At 39.0% G+C, this 25,072-nt stretch overlaps 1 protein-coding gene across 3 annotated transcripts; it reads left to right on the top strand.

The window, feature by feature from the left end:
- Nucleotides 1–296: 296 nt before the first annotated feature.
- On the top strand, nt 297–23,745 carry LOC144607074 (uncharacterized). Of its 3 annotated transcripts, none has more exons than XM_078423650.1 (11): nt 297–333; nt 3,520–6,792; nt 7,554–7,753; nt 9,482–9,531; nt 9,845–10,009; nt 12,208–12,433; nt 14,985–15,241; nt 17,023–17,246; nt 19,261–19,372; nt 20,566–20,684; nt 22,578–23,745. In XM_078423650.1, exons 2-11 carry the CDS (start codon nt 3,982–3,984, stop codon nt 22,599–22,601), a joined length of 4,188 nt encoding a protein of 1,395 aa, XP_078279776.1. In that variant the 5' UTR covers nt 297–333; nt 3,520–3,981; the 3' UTR covers nt 22,602–23,745. The 3 variants fall into 3 exon arrangements, 2 of the variants coding, with proteins under 2 accessions (XP_078279776.1, XP_078279777.1); XM_078423651.1 differs by having other exon boundaries at nt 22,606–23,745; XR_013549052.1 differs by lacking the exon at nt 19,261–19,372 and having other exon boundaries at nt 22,578–22,606.
- Nucleotides 23,746–25,072: the final 1,327 nt, after the last annotated feature.

The following is a 25,072-nucleotide window of genomic DNA, read 5'->3' on the forward strand; positions in this document are numbered from 1 at the left end:
CATGTACGCCACTCCCTTAGCTTATCCCGCCTTCCGTCTTGGTGGAGCCTCGCCCACAACATTAATTGACGGGGGTCTCAGTTCCCCGAGCAGTTATTGGACCTGCGCCTGACAGTCTCTTGAGCTCGGGGGTTGGGCGATTCGTGGGCTCGAGCAAACGGACGTTAAGGGCAAGGCTTGAGCGTGAGGGTGCTGGAGGCGGGTGTGCGAGGGACCGCGCCGTCGAGTGGTGGTTGTGAGGTACAAATATGAGTCAATGGATGGTGGCTTTCAGCCAAGCTGAGCCGTCGCCATGACCGCCTTACTCGTCGGTTGGGATGAACCTTCCAGAAGGTGGGAGCCAGTTGGCAGCATTCTAAGAGTTACCGATTTTTTTGGAAAGGGCGCAGGTTGGTTTCCCCTTTAGGCCCAATCCTGTTTGTTTTTTTTCTAAATGAGTCACACTCGCAAAATCTTAATTGATTTAGGATCTCTTCGCCTATTGAAGAACCTGGCACTCCAACATTGTGGATAGCCGTTCTTTTATATGAAAACATTTCAACTAACATATTGATAGAAAGGTGGCGGTGGGTGACTTGGAAAATTAAAAGTTTGTTAAAGTGGAGGAATTGTTCTGGAATCTTCGACACTGAAGGTACCTCATCGCTGAAGTACACTAAAGAATAGGTGATGTTTCTTCAGCTAGCGGCTAGCTACATAGTCTGACCCAGTCGTTGCATTGAAGCGATTGAATGGCAAAGGCTAAAGCAAAGTGGAATTTTGTTCTTACTTATCATGTCCGAATAGTGGATAAGGAATGCAACATTTAAAATGTTTTGGTCAAAACCTTGCATCAGGATTGGCAATGTGTAGAGTGAAGATAGCCCGTTTAAAGAAGTGACAGAGAGGATTAAAACGGGCTGAAAGGTTAGGAACCAGGTGAGGTCGTGGATGATGAGCAGATGGCCAGGTGGGGGAGAGGGAAATTTAGAGATAGACTGGAGGGTGATAGTTGTAAACAGATAAAGAAAATAAAAAATGGAGCTATGTTGGGTGTGGGGGAAGGTGGCAGGACGGTGCTAAATAAAACCAGATAAGAGCAGGATGATGGATAGGCGAATTCTACATCTGCTGTCGTTTGTGTCTCCAGTCTTTGTTTCATTTCTACTTGGGGCCCTTTCCCCAAACTCTTTCTGATACATCAACTGTATTGGTATTGCTTTCTGTTCTCTGACAGAACTTAGCCTTCATTACTTTTGCTGTCATTTTCCATGTTGCTCCCATGTTGCCTAATTTCCATGGATCCTTTCTTACTCTGTCTTTTTCGTAGGATAGGATAGTGTCAAACATTCTTTACTTAGTCAGCTATCTTGACAATGCTTCCTCTCATCCTATCTCCAATGTGGAGATCATTCCATTTTCCATGTTTCATTTTTCCTGCTCCAATGAAGGGACTTTCCATGCAGCTGCCTCACTGAAACATAGTTTACCCTTCATCCCTGGGTCTCTACTCTTGCTGTCTTCCCCTCCTGGACAGAGGATTGAGCTACCTTGCATCTAATTTTCTATGCTATTAGTTTCCAAACTCAAAAGATTATTCTTTGTAATTTCTGCCAACTTCAATGAGATTCTATCAATAGACAAAAGTCCCCTTCCTGTCCACTTTCAGCATTGCATAGGGACAGTTCCCTCTCTCTGGTTCATTCTTCCATCTCCACCAATTACTTTCCTTCTCACACACTTTCCCATGCAATCTCAGGAGACATAACACTCATCCTCTCATATTTTCCTTTCCCAGGGATCAAAACCTTCTAGATGAAGTACTGCACTTCTGATGTACTGCATTTGGTGTTCATAACGTGGTCTGCTGGAGAAGCCAAATGCATATTTGGTGACCATTTTGTAGTGCACTTGCATTACGTCTGGAGAGGTGATCCAGTGCTTCTTGTTGCCTGCCACTTTAACTCTCCGTCTTGCCTCTACTCCAACCGAGTTGTTTGTTGCATCTTGGATTGTTATCAGTTCCAGCCTAAGGTTGATAAACAGCATTCCGTTTACTATCTGGGCACATTGTACTCACGATATTGAAATCTACAACTCTGATAACTAAACTTTCTGACCGATTCAGAACTGATCATTTCCATCTGTGATATTAGCTTAGTTTTTTATTTCTCCAGTAACATTGCTTGATCTGCTGGACATATCCTATGGCCTGCACTTTACCCGTTAAAATGTATCAACTACCTCCATTAATGTATAAGAAAATAACTGCAGATGCTGGTACAAATCGAAGGTATTTATTCACAAAATGCTGGAGTAACTCAGCAGGTCAGGCAGCATCTCAGGAGAGAAGGAATGGGCGACGTTTCGGGTCGAGACCCTTCTTCAGATTGATGTCAGGGGGGCGGGACAAAGGAAGGATATAGGTGGAGACAGGAAGATAGAGGGAGATCTGGGGAGGGGAAGAGAGGGACAGAGGAACTATCTAAAGTTGGAGAAGTCGATGTTCATACCACTGGGCTGCAAGCTGCCCAGGCGAAATATGAGGTGCTGTTCCTCCAATTTCCGGTGGACCCACTATGGCACTGGAGGAGGCCCATAACAGAAAGGTCAGACTGGGAATGGGAGGGGGAGTTGAAGTGCTCGGCCACCGGGAGATCAGATTGGCCAACGCGTTTGGTTTCGCCGATGTAAGTAAGTTGACATCTGGAGCAGTGGATGCAATAGATGAGGTTGGAGGAGGTGCAGGTGAACCTCTGTCTCACCTGGAAAGACTGTTTGGGTCCTTGGATGGAGTTGAGGGGGAAGGTAAAGGGACAGGTGTTGCATCTCGTGCGGTTGCAGGGGAAGGTGCCCGGGGATGGGGTGGTATGGGTAGGAAGGGACGAGTGGACCAGGGAGTTACGGAGGGAACGGTCTCTGCGGAACGCAGAGAGGGGAGGGGATGGGAAGATATGGCCAGTGGTGGGGTCCTGTTGTAGGTGACGGAAATGTTGGTGGATGATTTGTTGAATACGCTGGCTGGTGGGGTGAAGGTGAGAACGAGGGGGATTCTGTCCTTGTTACGAGTGGGGGGAGGGGGAGCAAGAGCGGAGCTGCGGGATTTAGAAGAGACCTTAGTGAGAGCCTCATCTATAATGGAAGAGGGGAAGCCCCGTTTCCTGAAGAATGAGGACATCTCTGACGCCCTAGTGTGAAACACCTCATCCCGGGCGCAGATGCGGCGTAGACGGAGGAATTGGGAGTAGGGGATAGACTTTTTGCAGGAGCCCGGGCGGGAAGAAGTGTAGTCCAGATAGCTGTGCGAGTCAGTGGGTTTATAGTAGATGTAATTAATGAGTCAGATGATGTCAACAAATTATCCTTATGGCAATCTTGGCCTTGCCCTATCAGAGAAATTCCCATTATCCTATCCATCTTCCCCCCCCCCCCCCCCCCCCATCTTTTTTGCAATCAGGAAAGTCTAGTTAAAACGGATGCACTGCAGGTGTTGTATGACTTTGTAATTTATTGTAATTTTTTATCTCTTGCTGTTTATAGGAGAAATATTTATATTTTGGAACAAAGATGCCTTCAGCGAGGATGTTGAAGAATTTATTCCCAGCAATCAAAATAACAATAAACTGACTGCAAGTCAATGGTCAGCAATGTCACGATAAGAATGGATACTTAGCTCTCAAAGAAAATATGAATATCTTTTGTGGCACTGTTTAAAAACAAAATGACGAAACAAGAATATTCAATTGAACAGACTTCTACTTTTGATTGTAAATTGCATGCTAATGTGAAATGTGCTTGCAAGAAGGAAATAAATGTGTACAATATTGCACATGACAGTGAAAGGAAGCACTGATTTTCCAACAAGTAATCAGAACTGGGTCGTTTACTAAAGGATACCATTAACGTTATTCATACTTGTGGGCTGCCAATGCTGAAGAATTGAGAATAAAATATTTTGGTCATACATAACCTTATGAAAATATTTCAGAAATAACTAAGGGAATGGAGTTGTCTGAAGATTACTTTCTTGTTAAGTCTGACAATGCACAGGATAGTTTATCTAAACAGATTAATCTGGATAAGTCATCTGAAGATGGGATAAAACTAGAATTAAATGGAGAACCAATAATAGAAAGTGATAAAATATTGTGTATGTGGTGTGGATATTATGCACTTAACAAGCAGTGCTTTGAAGATCATATAAGGGAGCAGCACAGCCACTTTGAATTAAGGAAAGAAATCTCAGCCTCTTCAAATGGGCTGCAGTGCTTTGGAACAAGAAACAGTTGCTTGAATTCTCAAGTTCATTCATCCAACAATGAGTCTCTGAAAAGAAAGGCAATTGTGAAAAAAATAAAGCCAGTTAGACACAGTGTCAGAAAAAATATTTCAAGTATCACTGGAAAAAGTGATGGTTACAAGTCTTCAAAGAACATGCCAGAGGAATCTATAACCCAACTTACATTTGGACAAAGAAACCCAAACAAAATGTTAAAATATGAAAAACAAACTTTGCGCTATATAAAACGATTGTGTTTATTTCATTGTATTCTTTGTCGATTTCACACTCTGTTCCATAATTGCATCCTGCGTCATGTTAGAAATGTACATTTTAACCAAAGTGGAAGTCGAAAACTTAAAAGCGGTGTTCGTTTTTCCGAAGGTTCAAGAACACCAAAGCTTTGTAATAAGCAACGCATGTCAAAAAAATTATCATTGAACAACTGCATATTATCATCGGGAGGAAATGATTTCACTGTAGATACACCAGATACTAGCATAAAAAGTGAAAATAAAAATTTGGTATCATCCAACGCAGAACCATTTTTTTACAGTAGTAAGTTAGGTAATAATGAATCAATTAGTTATTTAAGTAAGGAGGACATTGACCCAAATTGTGAGACATCTTTGTTGCATCAGATTAATGATCAGTTGCAATTTTCAGTACCTTGTTTTGCTTATCATTCAGATATTAATGCAGATCCAGAAATGTCTCGAGATTTTATTGGTGCACCTTTATATCTTTCAACCACAATGACTCCTAACAAGAAGACAAATGAAAATGGCTTGTACAGTGTTAATCCAGCTTCTAGTAAATGTCTAGCTTTGGAAGATATAGTGAAAAATCTGAAAAAACGCAGGATATTGCCAATCAAATGCACGCCTGTAGTATCTCTGCTAAATGATCGAAGCACTAGGCGCAAACGAACTATTCCATATTGTAGAACGACAGAGGAACAACATGCTAAATGGATGCTGGAGGCCTATAGCTTCTTAAACCAACAGAAGATTGAAAGAGCGGCGGAGTTTACCATATATGGTGACAATTGTCTCAGTGACACAGTAGCTGAAATTGAAGTTGTATTATCTGATACAGATGATAATGTTAAAAGGACAAATTTAAATGCTTGCAAAAATTATGATTTGTGTGAAAAGTTCACAAAATCAGCAGATGAGATCAAGATGTTGTATTCTACATCAAGTAATAAAAGAAAACTAGGAAATGCTTACACACGCATGTATAAGTGCAACATTTGCCCTTTTTCAAGTGCTAACATCAACGATGTATTTTTGCACTCTCAGGAACAACATTCTGAAGAGGAAATGTCCTGCAAAAAGATTCATAATTATAGCCATAAGTTCAACATGCTCACAAAGAGGAATTTACGCTTGTCTATGCATGATGTATTTTTGATTGACTCAGAATCTTCTGATCCAACTCTCCCTTGCTTGGATGCATCTTCTAAGATATGTTTCTGCAAGCACTGTTCATACAGTGGGGACTGGCTTTCTTTATTTGAGCATTACCAAAGTAGTTACCTGTCCAAGAAAGAACCAAAGAGTCAAAATGTCAACTACCTGCAGGTCAGAGGACAATTAGCATCCCTTTCAACCTCCAACAGTGAGCCACAATTGGTATTTGAGTGCCAGGTCTGTAATTTCACCTGCACTTCAAGGCGAGTTATTTGTAGACACCATTGCATCAAGCGCAGTATTGCTTGTGCTCAAGTTGAAGACTCTGAAATTGTTTTCAAATGTGCTTTGTGCATGTTCACTCATATAATTCGGGAAGGACTCGTTAATCATTATCTTGTGCTTCATAATATTGAGCCTCCATATAGATATTATGGAAAAGGTCATGATGAGCTTGGCTCTCTGACAAACAGTAATGAAGAGCTGAAAGCTAGTATGGAAAAACAGATATGTATATTATGCTCTTTTAAAGCTATTACTCAAAAAAAACTTTTGTTCCATTATAAATTACGACACTTCAAATTTTATTCTCAAAATAAGTGCACAATCGAGTGCAAAAAGACCAACATAAATATAACTAATTTTCATCCATTTGATGAAATAAAAACTTTAAGAGAGAATGGAAATGAAAATGTTAATGCTGTGACGGACAGGGAAATGTATACAGAGAGTAAGATAGATGCAGAGGTCCCTTTAAACTGTAGTAATGCTGGGAAACTGGAATTGATCAACTGCAAAGGAAGTGACTACTTTGTGAAAGCAATACCAATCAGAAATAAATTGGGAAATGAAAACTGCATCCCTAAAAGAAAAACAGACAATTCATTCTCTGTGACTGCAAACTCAATGAATATGACAAGATTTCATCTTGGAAAGCTCACACTGAGCAGACGTGAGAGTGAGCACTTGGGATACAACGTTGTGATGCCAGAAGAGCAAAATGTTGACAGCAGAGATCTTTTCTGTGAAACTCTTGATCCTTTGAACAAAGTGAAGTATAAAGAGACAGACAAAACATGTATACCAGATGCTGAGGATCAGTGCCTTCAAGGAAATCTGGTATGGTTTACAGGCTCCGAAATGTTTTAGTATGACACTTGCAGACAGTAAATAGCATGGAATTTAAATTGTTCTCTTTCATAAAACTTTGTTACTTTTGCATAGCAGGTGTCTCCATTTGATAATGTACCTATCTTCAGTATTTTTAGTTCATATTTCACAGTTTGCCTCTAATATTTTCAGGCAAATATGTGGCAGATTTACTTGTGTAAGAAAGAACTGCAGATGCTGGTTTAAATCGAAGGTAGGCACAAAATGCTGGAATAACTCAGCGGGACAGGCAGGATCTCTGAAGAGAAGGAATGGGTGACGTTTCGGGTGGAGACCCGACCTGAAACGTCACCCATTCCTTCTCTCCAGAGATGCTGCCAGTCCCGCTGAGTTACTCCAGCATTTTGTGTCTACCTTATGGCAGATTTGCTTGTTCAGATAGTATAAAAGGTCTTTATTAGCAACAAAATCTAACATCATTATGCCAGTACATATGAGTTATTTTTAGATTTTATGGCAATGCACCATTCAGCTAATATTTGAAACGGTAGCAAATTGTTTTCTGGAAGAAATACAAATTTTAGAACCCAGTTAAAGTTCAAAATGAGTAATTCAATCTTAATATATAAAATGTAAAAAGTAACAAAGTAGAGCACAAAATTATGTTACGGAATATTAAACTGCAGATATTAATGAAATCAGAAGTACAAGTAAATCAACCCTACATTTCCATTGGCTCATTATACATTATTTCTCTTCAATAATTTCAGGTCTCAGAAAACAAAATATCAAGCTGCTATCATAGTGTGAAGAAACATTATTCAAAGTTTGCAGTTAATCAGAGTATTGCAATGGAAGGGTACCGTTGCAGGTATTGTACACGACTTTTTAAAGCATTGGCAGGACTGCGCAACCATGAAAAGACTCACTATTTGTCCAAAAATTGTCACCGCTCTGCTGACAAGAGCAGGTAATGCTAATATATTTTTCATATTGTTTTGCTTATATTTATGACGACTGTGCAGTGAACAATGCTATTCATGCATTTCCAATTTCTGAAGTTATAGCCTAACTTACGATTTTACTGGGACTGAAAAAATTACTCTTTAAGATTGTTTTGCATGTGTGTTTCTACTCCGACTTCGGTGTCCTTATAATTTGAGAATCTATCACTGATGTTTGTTTTTTATACTTACATTTGCTATCCCTCAAAGTGATAGTGTATAGTCTCCAACCGCTCCATGGGACTAAAATTAGTCATGTTACCAAGTCAAGTGGTCTGCTAATGTAATCGTACCTAAATGTAGTTTTATTTTTCAGTTTTCACGGGTGCGTAAGATATTCAGACCATGTGATTAAACCAAAGTTGGCTACAGAATATTTAAAAAAAATTATCGCCCAAAAATTGGATGGAATGTTATATTTGACACAATGTATTTTTTTGCACCTAGAAAATAAAACAGTACAGCCTAGGAACAAGCCCTTTGCCAATAATGTCTGTGCCGAACTTTATAACACAATAAACTAATCTCACCTGCCTGCACAAGATCCCTATCCCTCCATTCCTCACATATCCATATGCCTATTTAATAGTCTTTTAAACGCTACCATCATATCTTCCACCACCCTTATGTGCACATTCCAGGCACCCACTATCATCTGCTTAAAAAAGAATTACTTGCCCCGCAAGTCATCTTTAAACTTTGCCCCTCTTACCTTAAAGATAAACCTTGAAGTTTTTGACATTTACAAGCTAGGAATAGATTCTGACCGTCTACCATATCTAGTGTAAGAAAATAACTGCAGATGCTGGTACAAATCGAAGGTATTTATTCACAAAATGCTGGAGTAACTCAGCAGGTCAGGCAGCATCTCAGGAGAGAAGGAATGGGCGACGTTTCGGTTCTCGACCCGAAACGTCGCCCATTCCTTCTCTCCTGAGATGCTGCCTGACGTGCTGAGTTACTCCAGCATTTTGTGAATGAATGTCTACCATATCTATGCCCCTTATACTTTTACATACAGTAAACTCCCGCTATAACGGACCATAGGACAGGGGTGTCAAACTCATTTTAGGTCAGGGGCCGGAATAGGCAAAATGCGACTTCATGCGGGCCGGATCAGTTGTGCACGCGCGAACTCAGTCTCTGCTATAACTACAAAGTGTTTCACTTTACAAATTTTGTTTCTTATGAAGAAGATTGCCAATTTGTGGTCTGTTATGGTATCTACTGAGTACTATGATTACATACCTACTGTGTTGCTGAAAGTAAGAATTTCATTTTTCTGTTTTGGGACATATGACAAACACTCTTGACTGGTATGTTTTTCTTTGCACTACCTGTTATATTTACATATGGCTTGATTGTACTTGTATTATATGATCTGATTTAATTGATGTCAATTACCATGACAATAACAAGCAAACAAAGATTTTTACTCTATCTTGGAACAGTGACTATAATAAACCAATATCCATACCAAATGTCCAAACTCCATTGTCAACATTGGAAGTCAGGATTGAACGTGGGCACATTTTACTGCCTTTGCCATTGTGAGTCCATAGAGGGTTCATAGAGAGAATGAAATCTTGTGCTGAGTTTAAATGAAGAACGTAATATTTCTAGCGATAATATAATTATGTGGGCCTTGAGGTATGGTGAAAAGCTAATTGATGTTTTTTTCTGCTTTTCTTTAGTAAAAAAAACAAGTACAATGTGATAAATGACATCCTGACTGCTAGCTCAGGTAGTATGAGATCCTATTTTGCTTTCTTTAGACTTTGACTTGCGTCATGATTGATAATCAGTTCTGCCTAGGAAGGGAGCAGTTCCTAAAGTTATTTGCAGCACTGTAATGTTTTTACTTGCATTTTTTATTCAATTATTTACAAAACTGCATTGTGGATGGGAAATTTCGTTTCTCTTGTGATTTATTTATAAATCCTGCAGTGAAGTGCACTTGCAATGTTTGGTTTAATGGAAATAGATGATGTTTGGTTAGAAGTAGAATTGTGAATAAGCTGATAATAAAATGGATTCATTCTTTTAATATTTTACAGAAGGCAGAAATTACAGATGCCCAAGGTGTTCTTATTCTACCCCACTGATTGAACACCTAAGGTCCCATTCACTCAGAGTGCATGGGAGATTTCTTATGCCCAAACTGCGTTCTATGACATTGGACTCTCTAAAGACAGGAGGATATGTGTCCCAGCCATTAAATGGTAGGAATTTTCTGGCTTATTATTGAGGATCAATGTTATATCTGTATTAGAGAGAGACTCATTGTCATGTTTGCTTTATTATTGGAAAGGCAAAAGAATACAATGGCACCTCATTTTGTGCATAGGATGTGTTACCAGGAACAAGAATACACATGAATAGAGCCAGGATTTTGCCATGTGCCTTTATATGCCTTTTTTGATGATTTCAGCAAGATATTGTCCTTTTCACAATCGAGTGCCTAAATCAGCTTTTTTGTGCCATGTTAACGTAACGTACAAGAAAATTTCCACCACCGGGGCGAAACCCGGGATGCCACCGTCGGCCGTTCATTCGTGGGTAGTGGACGAGGCCCCAGTCTTTTGCAGTCAGGCTGTTGAGTGGTAATTGGAGAGGGGTGGGTGGGGAAGGGTCGATCGCCTAGTTTCCAATGTCAAGAAAATCTTCCTCAAAGCACCATCACGTGTGCAGTTGTTCAAGGAAATGGCACCCGAGATTCCGCTACCTCCTCAGCCCATTTTGACGAGGTCAGGTCCATGGCTCTCTGCTGTACTCTACCATGCTGCAAATTTTGAACAGATAAAAGAAATCGTCAACTGTTTTGAAGAAGATCTGCTGCAGTCAGGATCGTCAGTGAAATCATGCAGAAAAGGTTATTCCACCGCAATCTTGACTTTATTGCTTCCAATTTTTCAAACTTCTCACAAGCTATCACTTCTCTTGAGAAACGTGGCAAAACATTAGTGAATAACTTGCAGGTTTTCAACAAAGTAATTGACGATATTCGTAAAGTTCCTGGCAATGTAGGTGAAGGCATACAAGGAAAATGTGAGAGAGTGATTTTAGGTAACAAAGATCTTGAAGAAATATAAAACATAGCTAAAGTTCTCAAAGGTAGTTGTTATGCACAAGATATCGACATGAATATAGAGTCTAGCTTGTTTTGGGCATGCACCAGTGACCTCAGCTGGGGTAGAAATAATTTTTTCACAACTGAAGCATATTCTGTCTGACAGACGGCATAGTTTAACACCAGATAATTTGAAAAAAATGCTAGCAATTATGTGCTACCAGGCAACTTTGGTCATTTAATGTAGTATACCTTTATATTATCATTTTTAACCATATTTTGGTGGTGGAAATACATGCCTTTTTATGCATTTTTCTGTCAATAAATGCCTTTTTCGTGCCTTTTTTGTAATTTTATTATGCCTATTTGCCTGCCTATTTCAGAGATTTTTAGCGCCTAAACATCCTGGCTCTACACATGAAGTTAGTGCTGAGAGGGGTAATTGTAGCATTATGTACTGAGTTGCATTATGTTGACAGTGCTGCTGCGCTAGGAACCTAGTGCATGTCCAGCAATGAGTCACCCTTGGCTCAGTGTGGAGAGACTGCCTGTGAAAACTAGTGTTGGGTGAGCCAGAGTGACCAGAGTTGAGCATATTATCAAGAAAAATCTCTGAGCTAGGGTGAGCTGTGAGCCAAAGAAACAGGGAGTGTGCAGCTTCCATCCCATCTGACAAGCGGGGATTTGAGAGAATTGAAACATGCTGTGGTGGGTAAGCAATAAAATCAGTAATTTGCACATCACATTTACACTATTCTTTTGCGTGCAATCTTCGGATGGCTTGATACTGTGTCTATTGAAGAATTGTAATAATGTCCGTGGTAGTGACTATCAGGAAATAAGGAAATCCACATGGCCCATCTGTTTGGTTAAATTGATATCAAAGATCTGGACGCAAGGAATTTCTTTCTTGCATCTTTGTCAAAATTTCCTCCAGAAATAACATCAGAACAAGTTATGTGGTTATTTGTATTGCTCATCCTTTTGAGGTAGAATTAGGGTTGTGCAGGTTGGTTCACAAACCTAATGGTTGTAGGAAAGTAGCAGTTTCTGAACCCGGGGTGTGAGACTTCAAACTTCTGTACCTCCTGCCGATGGTAACAGCAAATGATGGTGATCCTTGACGATAGATGCCACCTACTTGAGGATGTGCCCCTTGTAAACATTTCAATGGTGGAACAAATAATGTACAAATTGCCTGCCATTTATAGCAGTGACCACATTGAAGGCTGTTCATGATGAAAAACAACAACTTTTGATGTTCAATGGCTGTGAAAGGTGCAATATTATTTGATTTACCTTCATTGGATTCCAGAATTCCTGTTTTACAGTCGTTCTTTGTCATTTCAGAAAATGTATTTCTGGAGACTCCACAGAGTGATTGCCAGGACTGTATCATTAGCAGTGGCTCAGCAACAGAAGTCATGCCAAAGACTGTGGAGATGAAGCGCTACGCATGTGAATTTTGTGATTTTAACACGTGCCTGTTCCAAAATGTGAAGAATCATTATCGTACAATGCATCATAAGAATCTATATTTTGAATGTAAAAGATGTTATTTCTTCAGTGGGGAGAAGTAAGTTTCAAAGATGATGGATTTTAACATGTTTTATTTTCCCTGCATTGTTGCATTATGGAAAAAACTCAAGTTTTGGTGTCTTTTGTAAATTGGTAATATTGGATGAGGAAGAGAACTAGAAATAAATTATGTAAATTTATCTATTTGTCTTCATAAACTTTCAGATTGCAAATTGATACAGGTAATAGAATGGTCATGCATTGTTTAAGTTTCAAAAGAAGCCAAGGACTTTGGTTAGGCTGCATTTGCAGTAGTGTGTGCAATTTTGGTTGCCCCATAACTGGAAGAAAGTGGAGGGTTTGGAAAGGGTGCAGAGAAGGTTTACCAGAATGATGCCTGGATTAGGGGGTATGAGCTAGAGGGACAGTTTGGACAGACTTGGATTGTTTTCTCTGGAAGATAGAAGTTGCAAGGAGAACTGATAGAAATATATAAAATTATGAGAGACTTAGATGGGGTAGACATTCAGAACCTTTTTCCCAGGATGGAAAAATCAAATACTGGAGGATATAGCTTTAAGGCGAGAAGGGCAAAGATTAAAGGAGATGTGCGGGCAAGTTTTTTTAGAGGGTAGTGAGTGCCTTGAATGTGCTGCTGGGGTTGGTAGTTAAGGCAGATACGATAGTGGCATTTGAGACTTTTGGATATGCAGGAAATGGAGGGTCTCGACCCGAAATGTTACCCATTCCTTCTCTCCTGAGATGCTGCCTGACCTGCTGAGTTACTCCAGCATTTTGTGAATAAATACCTTTGATTTGTACCAGCATCTGCAGTTATTTTCTTACATCACAAGATAAAACAATAATTTGGCTGCTGAGAGTTCAAATGTGTTAACGTGCATCTGAAGATTTCCTTTGTTGCATTGTCAATAGACTTTGTAGTTATTAGTATTCTTTGGGGGAGAAACTTAATTTGAATGTAATTGAATTTTACCAGGAAATAGTAAGGCAATTCTGTTTACGGTTCTGGCCACCATTCATGAATATGTGTGTTAATTTCTTGCTATTGAGGGCGTGCAGCGTAGGTTCACTAGGTTAATTCCCAGAATGGCGGGACTGTCGTATGTTGAAAGGCTGGAGCAATTAGGCTTGTATACACTGGAATTTAGAAGGATGAGGGGGGATCTTATTGAAACATATAAGATAATTAGGGGATTGGACACATTAGAGGTAGGAAACATGTTCCCAATGTTGGGGGAGTCCAGAACAAGGGGCCACAGTTTAAGAATAAGGGGTAGGCCATTTAGAACGGAGATGAGGAAGATCTTTTTCGGTCAGAGAGTGGTGAAGGTGTGGAATTCTCTGCCTCAGAAGGCAGTGGAGGCCAGTTCGTTGGATGCTTTCAAGAGAGAGCTGGATAGAGCTCTTAAGGATAGCGGAGTGAGGGGGTATGGGGAGAAGGCAGGAACGGGGTACTGATTGAGAGTGATCAGCCATGATCGCATTGAATGGCGGTGCTGGCTCGAAGGGCTGAATGGCCTACTCCTGCACCTATTGTCTATTGTCTAATTTGTTAATCTTGATTATCTGTGAAATCCAATTGAATAAATATGTTAATCTGTGGATTGCAGACACCATAAAATTGAGGGGATCTAACATTGGTGGTTTAGAGATATAGTTAAAAGGGGTCACTAGTCGAGTTGAGCAGATTCATTGAAAGTGTATCTTGTGAAGAGGTCACAGTTTGAAGTGCTATATGCAGTGCAGTATTGTGTCTCATTTGGATTCATTCAGCTGAGTAATGGGGGGTAATATGTAGGCATTGAGAGTCGCAATCTGAATTGGGGATAATAATTTTAGTAGAAGTGTCTTTTTAATCAGGCAGTCCCTTATTGCTAATGCAGTCAAAGTCCACCCTGATATTTGGGATGAGGGTGATGATGTTCTTCTGAGAGCTCACCTGGTATTCTATTCCTGTGCCTTTTTCTTTAATATGTTCCTTCGGCCCTGGTGTGCATATTGCTGCTCATTGGGTTGGTGTCTTCAGATAGCAAGATTACGTGGAATACGGCACACAAAATCAAAGTGTACTGAAAGTTAAACAAGTGATTAGGATGCAAGTAAGACTTAGTTATTCTGGTTGCATTTTTTGTTGATCCTTGAAAAAATCTTGGAACTCCTATTTTGTTGAACGTGGCTTGCTATTTGTCGTGGCTGCCTATTAATGACAAGATTTCCTATTGAACACGAGCTGCGATGGAAATGTGGATTAGGTCATCTGGTCTTCTGATGATGTTTGTTCTTATTTGCCTCAACTTTTCAAGAGAATATACAATCTGGTTTAGTCTTGTAACCTTTTTCTATGTAAGTGCTTATCTTTTCTCCTGATTTTGATCAATCCTGGTCTCTTGTCTGCTAATTTTATCTTCATTGTTTATTTAGCTTATACTTCAAAGCTTTTGTCATTTATCTGGCAAATACTAGGCTGCTTTCAAAATACGAACCTATAAATGTTTAAAATATTATTGCGATAAATTCAATTGTAGTTACTTTGAATTTTCTGAGATAAACAATGCAGAAGTATTTTTATTTAACTATTTCCTTTCCAGGAATGCACTTTCTCGGCACGCAGAAGTATGCAAACTCACAGCGGATGATAGAAAAAAATCTGCAAGGAAGATGGACGTTAATATTTTTGAAGGAAGTCTTGGAGAAATGGGGAATGAAATTGAGAGTGAAGTTGGCTTAAAGGAAGAATTTGCCTTGGCTTCAATTGAGAAGAAATCTGGAAAATTGCATTGTCCTATGTGCTTGTACTACACAAAGCACAAAAACCGTTTGGTCAATCACATTCTGGAGCACAAAAGTAAGATCTTATCCCTATTACATATTTAAACAGTATATGTAAACAAAATGTGTAAGAAGGAACTGCAGATCATCAGTCAATAGTCTATTTTGTGTGATGGAGACTGAGATCAAGAAAGGGGTAGGAGGTGTCGGAGATGATCTGTCTGAAGAAGGGTCTCGACCAGAAACGTCACCCATTCCTTCCCTCCAGAGATGCTGCCTGTCCTGCTGAGTTATTCCTCCTTTTTGTGTCTACAGTATATAAGTAAACTCTGAAAACCTCAATTTGACATTCACACAACTTTTTGTTTGATTACAGCTTGTACGATATTGAAACTCCTCGTGAATATTATGCATTTTGTGGAAGCCTTTGAACTGGTGTGTGTGCAGTCTAGCAATTCCCCTATACCTTGGTCAAGCTCCCAATATTTGAAATGACTTCAGGCACTTTTTGTTTGTTCTCTATGCAAGGAGATGATTATTTTTCTTTCTATTAAAAGAGAAGGCATTGTTAATATCTGTTTGGCGGGTGTGGCGGAGCGGAGCAGTGCAACGGACTGGAATAAACATGGATCCTATTACCCAAAGAGTGCAAAATGATGCATTTTGGAAAGCCAGGTAGGGTGAGGACATGTGCAGTAAGTGGAATGGCACAAAGGAGTATTGATGAAAAGAGAGCTCCTGGAATCCGAATCCATTATTCCCTTAAACTGGTGACATGGGTCGATAGAATGGTGAGGAATGCTTGCCTTCATCAGTCAGGACATGGAAAAAGCACAGTTATGTCATAACATTACAAAACCCCGGTTATGCCACTTTAAGTATATTGTGTACAGGTCTGGTCATTGTACTATAAGAAGGATGTGATAAAGCTGGAGAAAGTGCAGGTGAGATTCATAAGGTTGTTTCCCGGTTTGGAGATATTTAATTATGCAGTGAGAGTGGATAAGCTAGGCTTGTTTTCGGTAGGGAATAGGAGGCTTAGGGGTGATGGATAGAAGTGTATAGGATGGCGAGTCATAGAAAAGGTATATTGTCAAAGTCTATTTTTCATGGTATCAAAAACAATCGGGCATTGGTTCAAGGTGGGAGGAAGACATTTTCAGGATATGGGATATAAGGTTGGAATAAAGATGGTGGTCCCAGAGCCCGTTTCTGTGCTACAAGATACTATGACAATGGAACATCATCGTTATCACGACCTCAACAAAAATGGAGCTTGAACTCTGTGGCTATGAATTCCACTCGTCACTGAGAGATGAAGAACCACACTTTGCATTCCCACGGTTGTGTTCTCGTTCTTAACTGTCCTCGCTCGGTAACTAGAGGCACAGATGAGTTTGTTTTCAGTTTATCCACCCTGGCTTCATCAGAAATAATCAATTTGTTTTATTCATCACTTCCCACACTCTGTGCAACTTACAACCCTCTTTTCCAGATCTACCAAAGAGCCTGAAATTCTAACATTACACAGATACTGTCTGATCTACTGAGCATTTTCAGTTTTTCCAAGTTTAATTATTGAAGAATTTGATACTTGTCTTTTGAAATTTGCTAGTCTCTCGGTTATCTTTGTAATTCTTTGCAAGGTGCCTTATAAGAGATCAAATTGAATTAAACACTTTATGTAGATATTGACAGTGATAGTCCCACAATTTTGTGACCAGGATGTCTCTACATTAAACCATGAAATAGAAGGACCAAGAAATCTCATTAGATATACGGGAATTTCTGTTTTAATAGCAGTTCAGATAATTTCATTATCTTATCCCTGACATTTATCTGTGCTTTGGTCTTCAGATGGCCAAGCACCATATGTGGAAGATTGTCATCCGAAACTTCTGCAATTCTTTACTGAGAAGATTTTCTGTTGTGATTGGTGTACATTTGTTACGCTTAGCGAGGAAAACCTACTACATCATATGGATACGCACAGCCCGGTGAAGCCGTACAAGTGTCGACTCTGTTTCTTTGAAGCTGGGTTACAGACAGAGTTGGAGAGTCATCTACACAAGCAGCACAAGGTACTTTTCTGGAGGATGTGGAAGGGAATATAGAATATTGAATGTCTGTTTTTTCCAATTCAAAGGTAAAGTAAGTTATTTCTAAGTTATACCTAGGTTGGTCAAGATTCCTCAATATATTAATAGCTCTTACAGATTCTGTTGGTTATATTTGTGGGTTCATTTTAAAGGAAGATACTTCAGGCAAGATGCTTTTTGATTCCAATAAATGGCTCGGGTGCCAACTTAAAAATACTCAAAAGGAGTATTAAGTTTAGTTTCATGTGTGTCTTGTTGCTTTTTTTCGTATGGGTGTATGGTAATTCGCATATCACCGTGCTTTAATTGGCACATGTGACAATAAAAGACCTTTGAAACCTTTGACCTTTGAAACCTTTGTACATCTTGTGTTTTCTCTTCATGAACTGAAATGTGATTATGGTATGCAGTCCAGAAAGCATGTGACCAACGCATCACCAAATTAGTGCATTTATTGGTGATGGTGATAGTTTCATTATTTCTTGAAAATAAAAATATTTAAAAATAAAAGGTAAAATAGATGGCAGAGATGTCCAGAACAAAAGGGCATAGTTTTAGGATAAGGGGAAGGAGATTCAGAGGGGATTTGGGGAAGATTTTTTTCGATGCAAACTAATTGGAATCTGGAAAACAAACTGAGTCGATGAGGAGACAGGTACTTTTACACAATTTAAGAAGTTTCTAACTTCAATTGAAGTTGAATAGAATAAATTCCATGCCACTTTTGTTTCTAAAAGTGGAGAACAACAAACAATTGATATACTGTTTTAGGCTATGAATTTAAGATAGGCTACAAACCTCTCCCATTCACAACTGTTTTTCCCACCACCTCACACGCAAGGAAGAGAGGACATGAAAGGGGGGGGGGGGGGGGGGGGCAAACAAGAAGAGAAGGCAAAGGAAAGGGTGGTTACACCAATGGCACAGACAGGGAGGGATGTGCACAAAGGCAGGCGAGGGAGGGGGTATACTTTCTGACAGATGGGAGCCCACAACGAGGAAGGTTGGAGGTACCTAGGGAGGTCAAGGAGGAGACTTACAGTCGTTGGTATCCAGCATACTCTTTTTTTTCTGTGTCCATGATGCATATGTGGTTGTTGATACCATTTTCTCAAAGATTCTATGCACTTAATGAATATTTTCTCCTGTGAACCTGGTAATACCTTCCTGTAATTGAGCTTGGAGCAGATTGTCTATTTCGGGATTTTAGTGTTAGGCCTGTAAGCAATATGGCCCGCCCAGTGTCATTATAACTTCTGCAATTGGGAGATTAGTTTGGGAGTGGATATTGTTGATTAATTTATTCTTTCCATTGATTTAGAGGATTTTAGGAAGACAGCATTACTGGTATCATGCTTGGCACAGACATGGTGGGCAGAGGGCTAGTTGTGCTGAACTGTTCTATATTCTATATCTTTCTTGTGCCTTGAGGTGTTTACTACCTTGAGGTAGTCCAGACTTCAGAAGTATAAAGAGGACAGAGCTCACTGCCTCTGGTAGTCTAAGAATATAAGAAAATAACTGCAGATGCTGGTACAAATTGATTTATTCACAAAATGCTGGAGTAACTCAGCAGGTCAGGCAGCATCTCGGGAGAGAAGGAATGGGTGACGTTTCGGGTCGAGACCCTTCTTCTGGTAGTCTGATCTTTGTACCATATTTAAAGACTTGTTGCTCAAACATCTTTTTTCTCAATCATTCAAAGGGCACACAGACACATTGAAGAAAATCCTTCCAGCAATTGTCAGTACCTCTAGCAGCCATCTTCACATTTCCTTTATGTAAATAATTAATCAGCAAATCTCAAATTTTAGAATTTAAAATTTTCTAGGAAGTAAGTTTTCTCCTAATTACACCATTCAGAAAGAATATGATGGATATTATAATATTTGCTTGAATTATTATTCAGGCATTTTGATTTAACTATGTGCAAATTATTTGATTTATCTGTTAAACTTGAATTGTTTGCATGTTGATGTGTGTGTTTATTAAATAGGTAAAGTGCAACTTTGATCTGGTTGGTGAGGTTAACCTAAGTGAAGCTGAATTAGTTGCAGAAATTGAAGAGTTCCAAAGGAAGAGACTCCAGAGTAGTCACCATGAAAAAAGTGAGCAGTATTTGCACTTTATAGAAAGGTGATTTATCACCACGTTCTATTTAAGGGTGGAGAGATAAGAATGACATCTTGTTTTCATGATGCAGCCAACACTCTAGTATTTGTCACATGTCCAACAAGATTTATCCAAAAATCAAAAAGTAAACCCTGACATTTAAAATAAAAACAGAAAATGCTAGAAATATTCAGCAGGTCTGCATCTGTGGGAAGAAAAATGGTTAACATTTCAAGTCAAAGGCATTTAATCGGAATAAGATTTATTTGATACTGTGGAAATTGAAGTTATTTAGAAAATCCTTTTATGAATTTGATTCTGCTGAAAAATTATAAACCATCACTTGGGTGATATTGAATCAGGTTTGTATATAAATTCAAAGGCAGTTGAACCCAAATAAACCAATTGTAAGTGATCTTTTCTTTTACTTGTTTGTCCCAAAGGCAGTCAGCGTTGTTTTGTTGTTTTCATCATTTATTTATTGGCAGTTAAATATTGCTCCAGCACCACAAAGAAGCGAGTTAGTTCACTTAATTGTAGTCCATTGTCCAATAGATCAGCGTAACCTCACTCTGTAAGAAACATATTACATTAAATTCATTGAATTTGACTATATTTTGTATATCCTGTTTCCTTTCTCAAATAATGAACTCTATAGTGTTGGGGTGGATTTGGTTGCTTTCACCCAGCTTAGATGAGTTTCTGTTCACTTTATTCCAGCCTTGGCCATCCAGTCCTAGGTATTGATTTTATTTTATACGTGATTGGGATCATTGCTAATACAGTGGAGTGGAAGAGCTTGGCTCACTTCCATTTGGGAAAGCAGCTTTTCCTTCCCTGCTGCTGTGAGTGCTACAAAATCAACATCTAAGCGGTAGACCCTCTACATTCAGTAAGATTAATCACATATTGATTGATGATATGTTTATGTCCCAATCACAGTGATTAATTTCATGTTTGCATTCCATTTTATCTGAAATGTTATATAAACTTAAGGAAACATTATTTTAAAAAGTGGAAATAACAGAAAAGTTCATAATTGCTAAGACCTCGTCACTGGCAATGAAACCATTTGAGTATAATGTTTTCAAAAAAATAGCCCTTATCGTGTGGAATTGTCACAAATTGGGCATTGCTTTCACATTGTTAAAGTTTCATTATGTAAAAGGTGCATTATTTGGTCTTCTAGGGATTCAAAGTTGCATAAGACATCACCATTCAACAAAATCGACCCAATTTCCTTGTGAATATTGTGGCCGAAGATTCTTGGATCCCTTGGAATGGATGAGGCATGTTCAGAGACACTCTGTAAGTTACAATAGAATACCAGTAACAACAGTGATAATTTGATCTCAAATTTTGTAGTAGTAAGATTTTGTATCATTTTTATGCAGCCAAAATCAATTATAAATTGATTTTACATTGACATTCAGATTAGAGATTTAGAGCCCAATCTTTATATTTACTATATGATTATATTCTCATTTGTCAATTGAATTTTAATGTGCATCTCAGAACTTTTCTGTGGATGTATCTTAAAATTTGAGACAAACTAGCAATATTATCACCCGTTCTTAATGTGCGAACATGCTTACTTTGCAGGCAAGCGGTTTAATTTGTACCTTGGTGGAAAGGAATTTCCCACACCCAGATTTGTTTCCACTTTTATTGAGACAACAAACATCGTTTCAGATATTAAATATGTTTGAACTCTAAAAAGTGAATTTCAATATGTTAAATTCTTTATGTAACTGGTAATATATTTAGTTGTTATATGTTATTCGTGGAATTCACACTAAATACCCGCAGTTAATAGAAATGCATTTTCCTAAGGTAATAATTGCAACATGACATCTATCTATACACATAACTTAGTATCCTATCTGAAACAGGACATGGTACCTGTTTATATCAGCAAGAAGAAAGTTGGAACATTTGCGCACATTGGGTTGGTAAATTGCAAGGACCTCATGGAATCTATTCTAAGATGCTAAAGAAACCAATGGAGGAGATTGCTGGGACCTATGCGGGTTTTGTGCACCTTTGTTAGCCATGGATGAGATACAATAAGACTGGAGGATAGCTAATGTCCCATTATTCAGAAAGGACAGTACAAATAAGGCTGGAATCTAGACTTGTGACTCCCCCTACATCTGTAATTCAGGAAATTAAATGCACTTTTTTCATAATTTTACAATAGTGCCCAACCCGGCAACTCAAGAATTTATCATGATAACGTTGAGACAAAATCATTTTAAAGTTTAATAGGTTAAATGACCGCTTCAGACACTGTCATTAAATTATTTCACAATGGCAAGAAGCAGAGAGTGGTGACGGAAGGTTGTTTTTTGGACTGGAGCTCTGTGACCAGTATGCGCCTGGTGATTAGTGTTGGGCCCCTTACGGTTTGTCATCTGTATTAAACAAATATACAAGAATATACAAGACTGTGTTGTAGAGCAGAGAGATCGAATATAAATACATAGTTCCCTGAAAGTGGCATTGCAGATGGGTTGGGCACTGAAGGCGTTCTTCATCAGTCAGGGAATTGAGCATGGAAGTTGAGACATTATGTTACAGTTATACAAGACGTTTGTGAGACCACACTTGCAGCACTGAGTTTTAGTCGCCCTACAATAACAAATATGTCATTAAGTTGGAAAGGGTGCAGATAAGATTTACAATATTACCATGATTTTTTTAGGGTGGGGGGGGGGCAGGGTACATGGGGTCTGTGCTATAGCGAGAGTTTGGGCAGGCTGGGGCTTTATTCCTTGCAGGAGGCTGAGGGATGATCTTTAAAAAAAGTATGTAAAAATCATGAAGGGAATACATAGGGTGGATTCAAAGAGTCTTTTTCCTAGGGTAGGGAACTCAAGCAGTCGAGGCCATAGGGTTCAAGGTGAGACGGGAAAGATTTAATAGGAGCCTGAGGAGCAACCTTTTCACAGTAAAGTGAATGTATGGATCAAGCTGCCGAATGAGTTGAGGCAGATACAATAACAATATTTATAAGATATTTGGAAAGTTACATTGTTAAGAAAGGTTTAGAGGGATGTGGGCCAAAGGTGGGTAAATGGGTCTAGCTTAGATGAGGCATCTTGATCAGCATGGACATGTTGAGCTGAAGAATTTCTGTGCTGTATTGCTCTGACAAGGAATGCTGAATATAGTAGTTTATAGAATGTCTTGTTTTCCCAGATTTCTCATGATACAATTCTGTAAATAGATTGGAAGATGACAAGGAACCAAAAGAAAATTAGAAAGAATGTGAATAAAGCAGGAAAACTTGAACAGAGAAATCTCTTGGTATTCTGACTGCACTGTCCTTGGGTGTGGAATAAATTCAAAATTTATTCTGTATGTCTTTTCTGTTTTTTCTTGAACATGGTTTTGAGGGAACATGATATTTATTGAATAAACACAGAATATTCATAAAAATGCTGTAAAAAAGGTTGCAAGATTTTGTGCCGGAGTCAACAGCAATTACTCAGCTCCAGTATAGTGCTTTTGTCTAAGCGGTTAACTGTTGACCAGAATGTATCTTAGTTATTGAGTTAATTTTGAGCAGTGAATACTACAGTAGTTACCTTGTGGTTTATTGTATCTGAAAATATACATTCCTATTATGACAATCTGGGTGGAGACAAAATCATTGATAGCTTAAAATAAGCATATTCGGTCTTTGAATTAATAGCTAGAATATTACTTACGGACAGCATGTATTTTTATCAAACATCCAAAACTATCAAACAAGATCGGACAATACTATGCTTGTTATTTTTGCAGAAATCCAAAGAATGTTGCTTTTGTCATTGGCCACACCAGTTCATGCTTTCACATCCCTTTATAGTAAAAATGTTAAAAGCAAAAGAGGAGAGATTATAATTTCAAACTGAATTGCTATTGGGGGAGAGAATTTTCTTGTTGATCTCACTGCTCTCTTTTTAATATGATTTGATAGCTGGTGAACTTTAACTGCAGAAGGAATTGTGCACTGAAAAGATAAAGCAGCAACCCATTTTCACTCTTAACTCCACCTATACAAACATGATTGAACATTTATATTTGGTGGTTAAATCATATTGGAATGTAATTAATTTATTGTGAAGTGTGTTTTTCTCACAATTGGTTGCAGTTCCAATTTGCTTTATTATTATGTGCAGACTTGAATGGGAACACCCAGATGGACTTAAGGATTTCGGGGGAGGGGAGAATTGATTCGCTCTGCAAGAACTGGGAGCGAGTGATATCCTGAGAATGGACATTGGTTTTTCTTAAATATTTTCATCCCTTGATTTAAATGTATTTCTTGACAGTCCTCTTTGTCCTCTGGGAGTTTTGGCAAAAATGTGTTTATTTTCTTATGATATAGTGGTTTTGCTGAAAAGTATTTCTGTTCTTTAAATTGTAAGAATTGATATTGAAAAATGTTAGTTGTTAATAAAATGTTTGTGTTCAAGTTCATCATTCTGTTGGCCAATTGATTGAGTCTGAAGAAGTCGCAACCCAAAGCGTCACCCATTCCTTCTCTCCAGAGATGCTGCCAGTCCCGCTGAGTTACTCCAGCATTTTGTGTTTATCTTCGGTGTAAACCAGCATCTGCAGTTCCTTCCTACACAAATGGCTTAGTGGCCTTTATCATAAAGATTCAAGGATGACAATATTGTAGTACTCAGATCACAAATGAAGTGTGTACAGGTTTGGTTTCCTTACCTGAAAAGAATTTTCCAGAGTGTGATATTAATTCTTCAACATACTTCCTGGGATGGCCACATTGCAGATCTGCAGTAGAAAAGATTGAGTAGATTCTCTGAAGTTTCAAAGAACCTTGTACAGTAAGGAGAATATTTTCCCTTGCAGCCATATTTGGAATTAGCCAAGTTTATTGTCATATGTGCACACATAATCAAAGTAAGGGCGTGGCCACATCAGAATGCAGTGAAGGAAAATTGCTTCCCTGTAAGGAAAGTAATCAACCCACTGTACCTGGTACACCCCAGTTCTGGGCGGGGGGGGGGGGGGCTGAGAGCAGTGGAGCGTTGCATATGCTCCAGACCAGGAAACACACACCTGACCTACCCCAGATCTGGGAGTGCCTGACATACCCCAAGTCCAGGAGAGCAAGTTACCAACTTGGACCAGAAATTGTTGGAGACCATAATAATAGAGAACAGGCCTGATTGTCCTAGGGGAGATTGGAGGCAATACCTAAGCCCCAAAACAATGCAAGAGTTTGAAAAAAAACTGGGTATGCTGGCACAGGACAATTAACAGTAACCGGCTTTGAACTTAAAAACAATAACTTTTGGTGTAAAATGTAATAAACATTGCAATGTGTTGCCACCTTAGAATACCTAGCCAAGGCTGATGTGACATTTTTGCAAGAATGTGGCTATCACATTTCCAACGATCAGAAATGGTCAGTGATGGCCCCAAGACCCATTTGTACGTTTACAATGGCACACCTTTGGACTGCATATCCTGCCTCGGGGTAGCAACTTTGCCATCTCTGAAGTTGAAGAGGTGTTCAGTGGGTATCTACTTATCATAATCAGACTTTATTAGTCAAGTATGTTTTGCAACATGAGGAATTTCATTTGCTAGTCATACCAATAAAAAGAAACAGAACACACAAAATATATTTTAACATGAACATCCACCACAGTGACTCCTCCGCATTCCTCACTGTGATG

Source organism: Rhinoraja longicauda, chromosome 28 (genome assembly GCF_053455715.1).
Source record: "Rhinoraja longicauda isolate Sanriku21f chromosome 28, sRhiLon1.1, whole genome shotgun sequence".
Taxonomy (NCBI): domain Eukaryota; kingdom Metazoa; phylum Chordata; class Chondrichthyes; order Rajiformes; family Arhynchobatidae; genus Rhinoraja; species Rhinoraja longicauda.

Excerpts from the sequence above, each read along its gene's own strand:
- LOC144607074 (XM_078423650.1), top strand. The coding sequence starts at position 3,982 with ATGGAGTTGTCTGAAGATTACTTTCTTGTTAAGTCTGACAATGCACAG. Across the intron at positions 9,532-9,844 it reads CATCCTGACTGCTAGCTCAG|AAGGCAGAAATTACAGATGC; the intron begins GTAGTATGAGAT and ends AATATTTTACAG. Across the intron at positions 10,010-12,207 it reads TGTGTCCCAGCCATTAAATG|AAAATGTATTTCTGGAGACT; the intron begins GTAGGAATTTTC and ends TTGTCATTTCAG.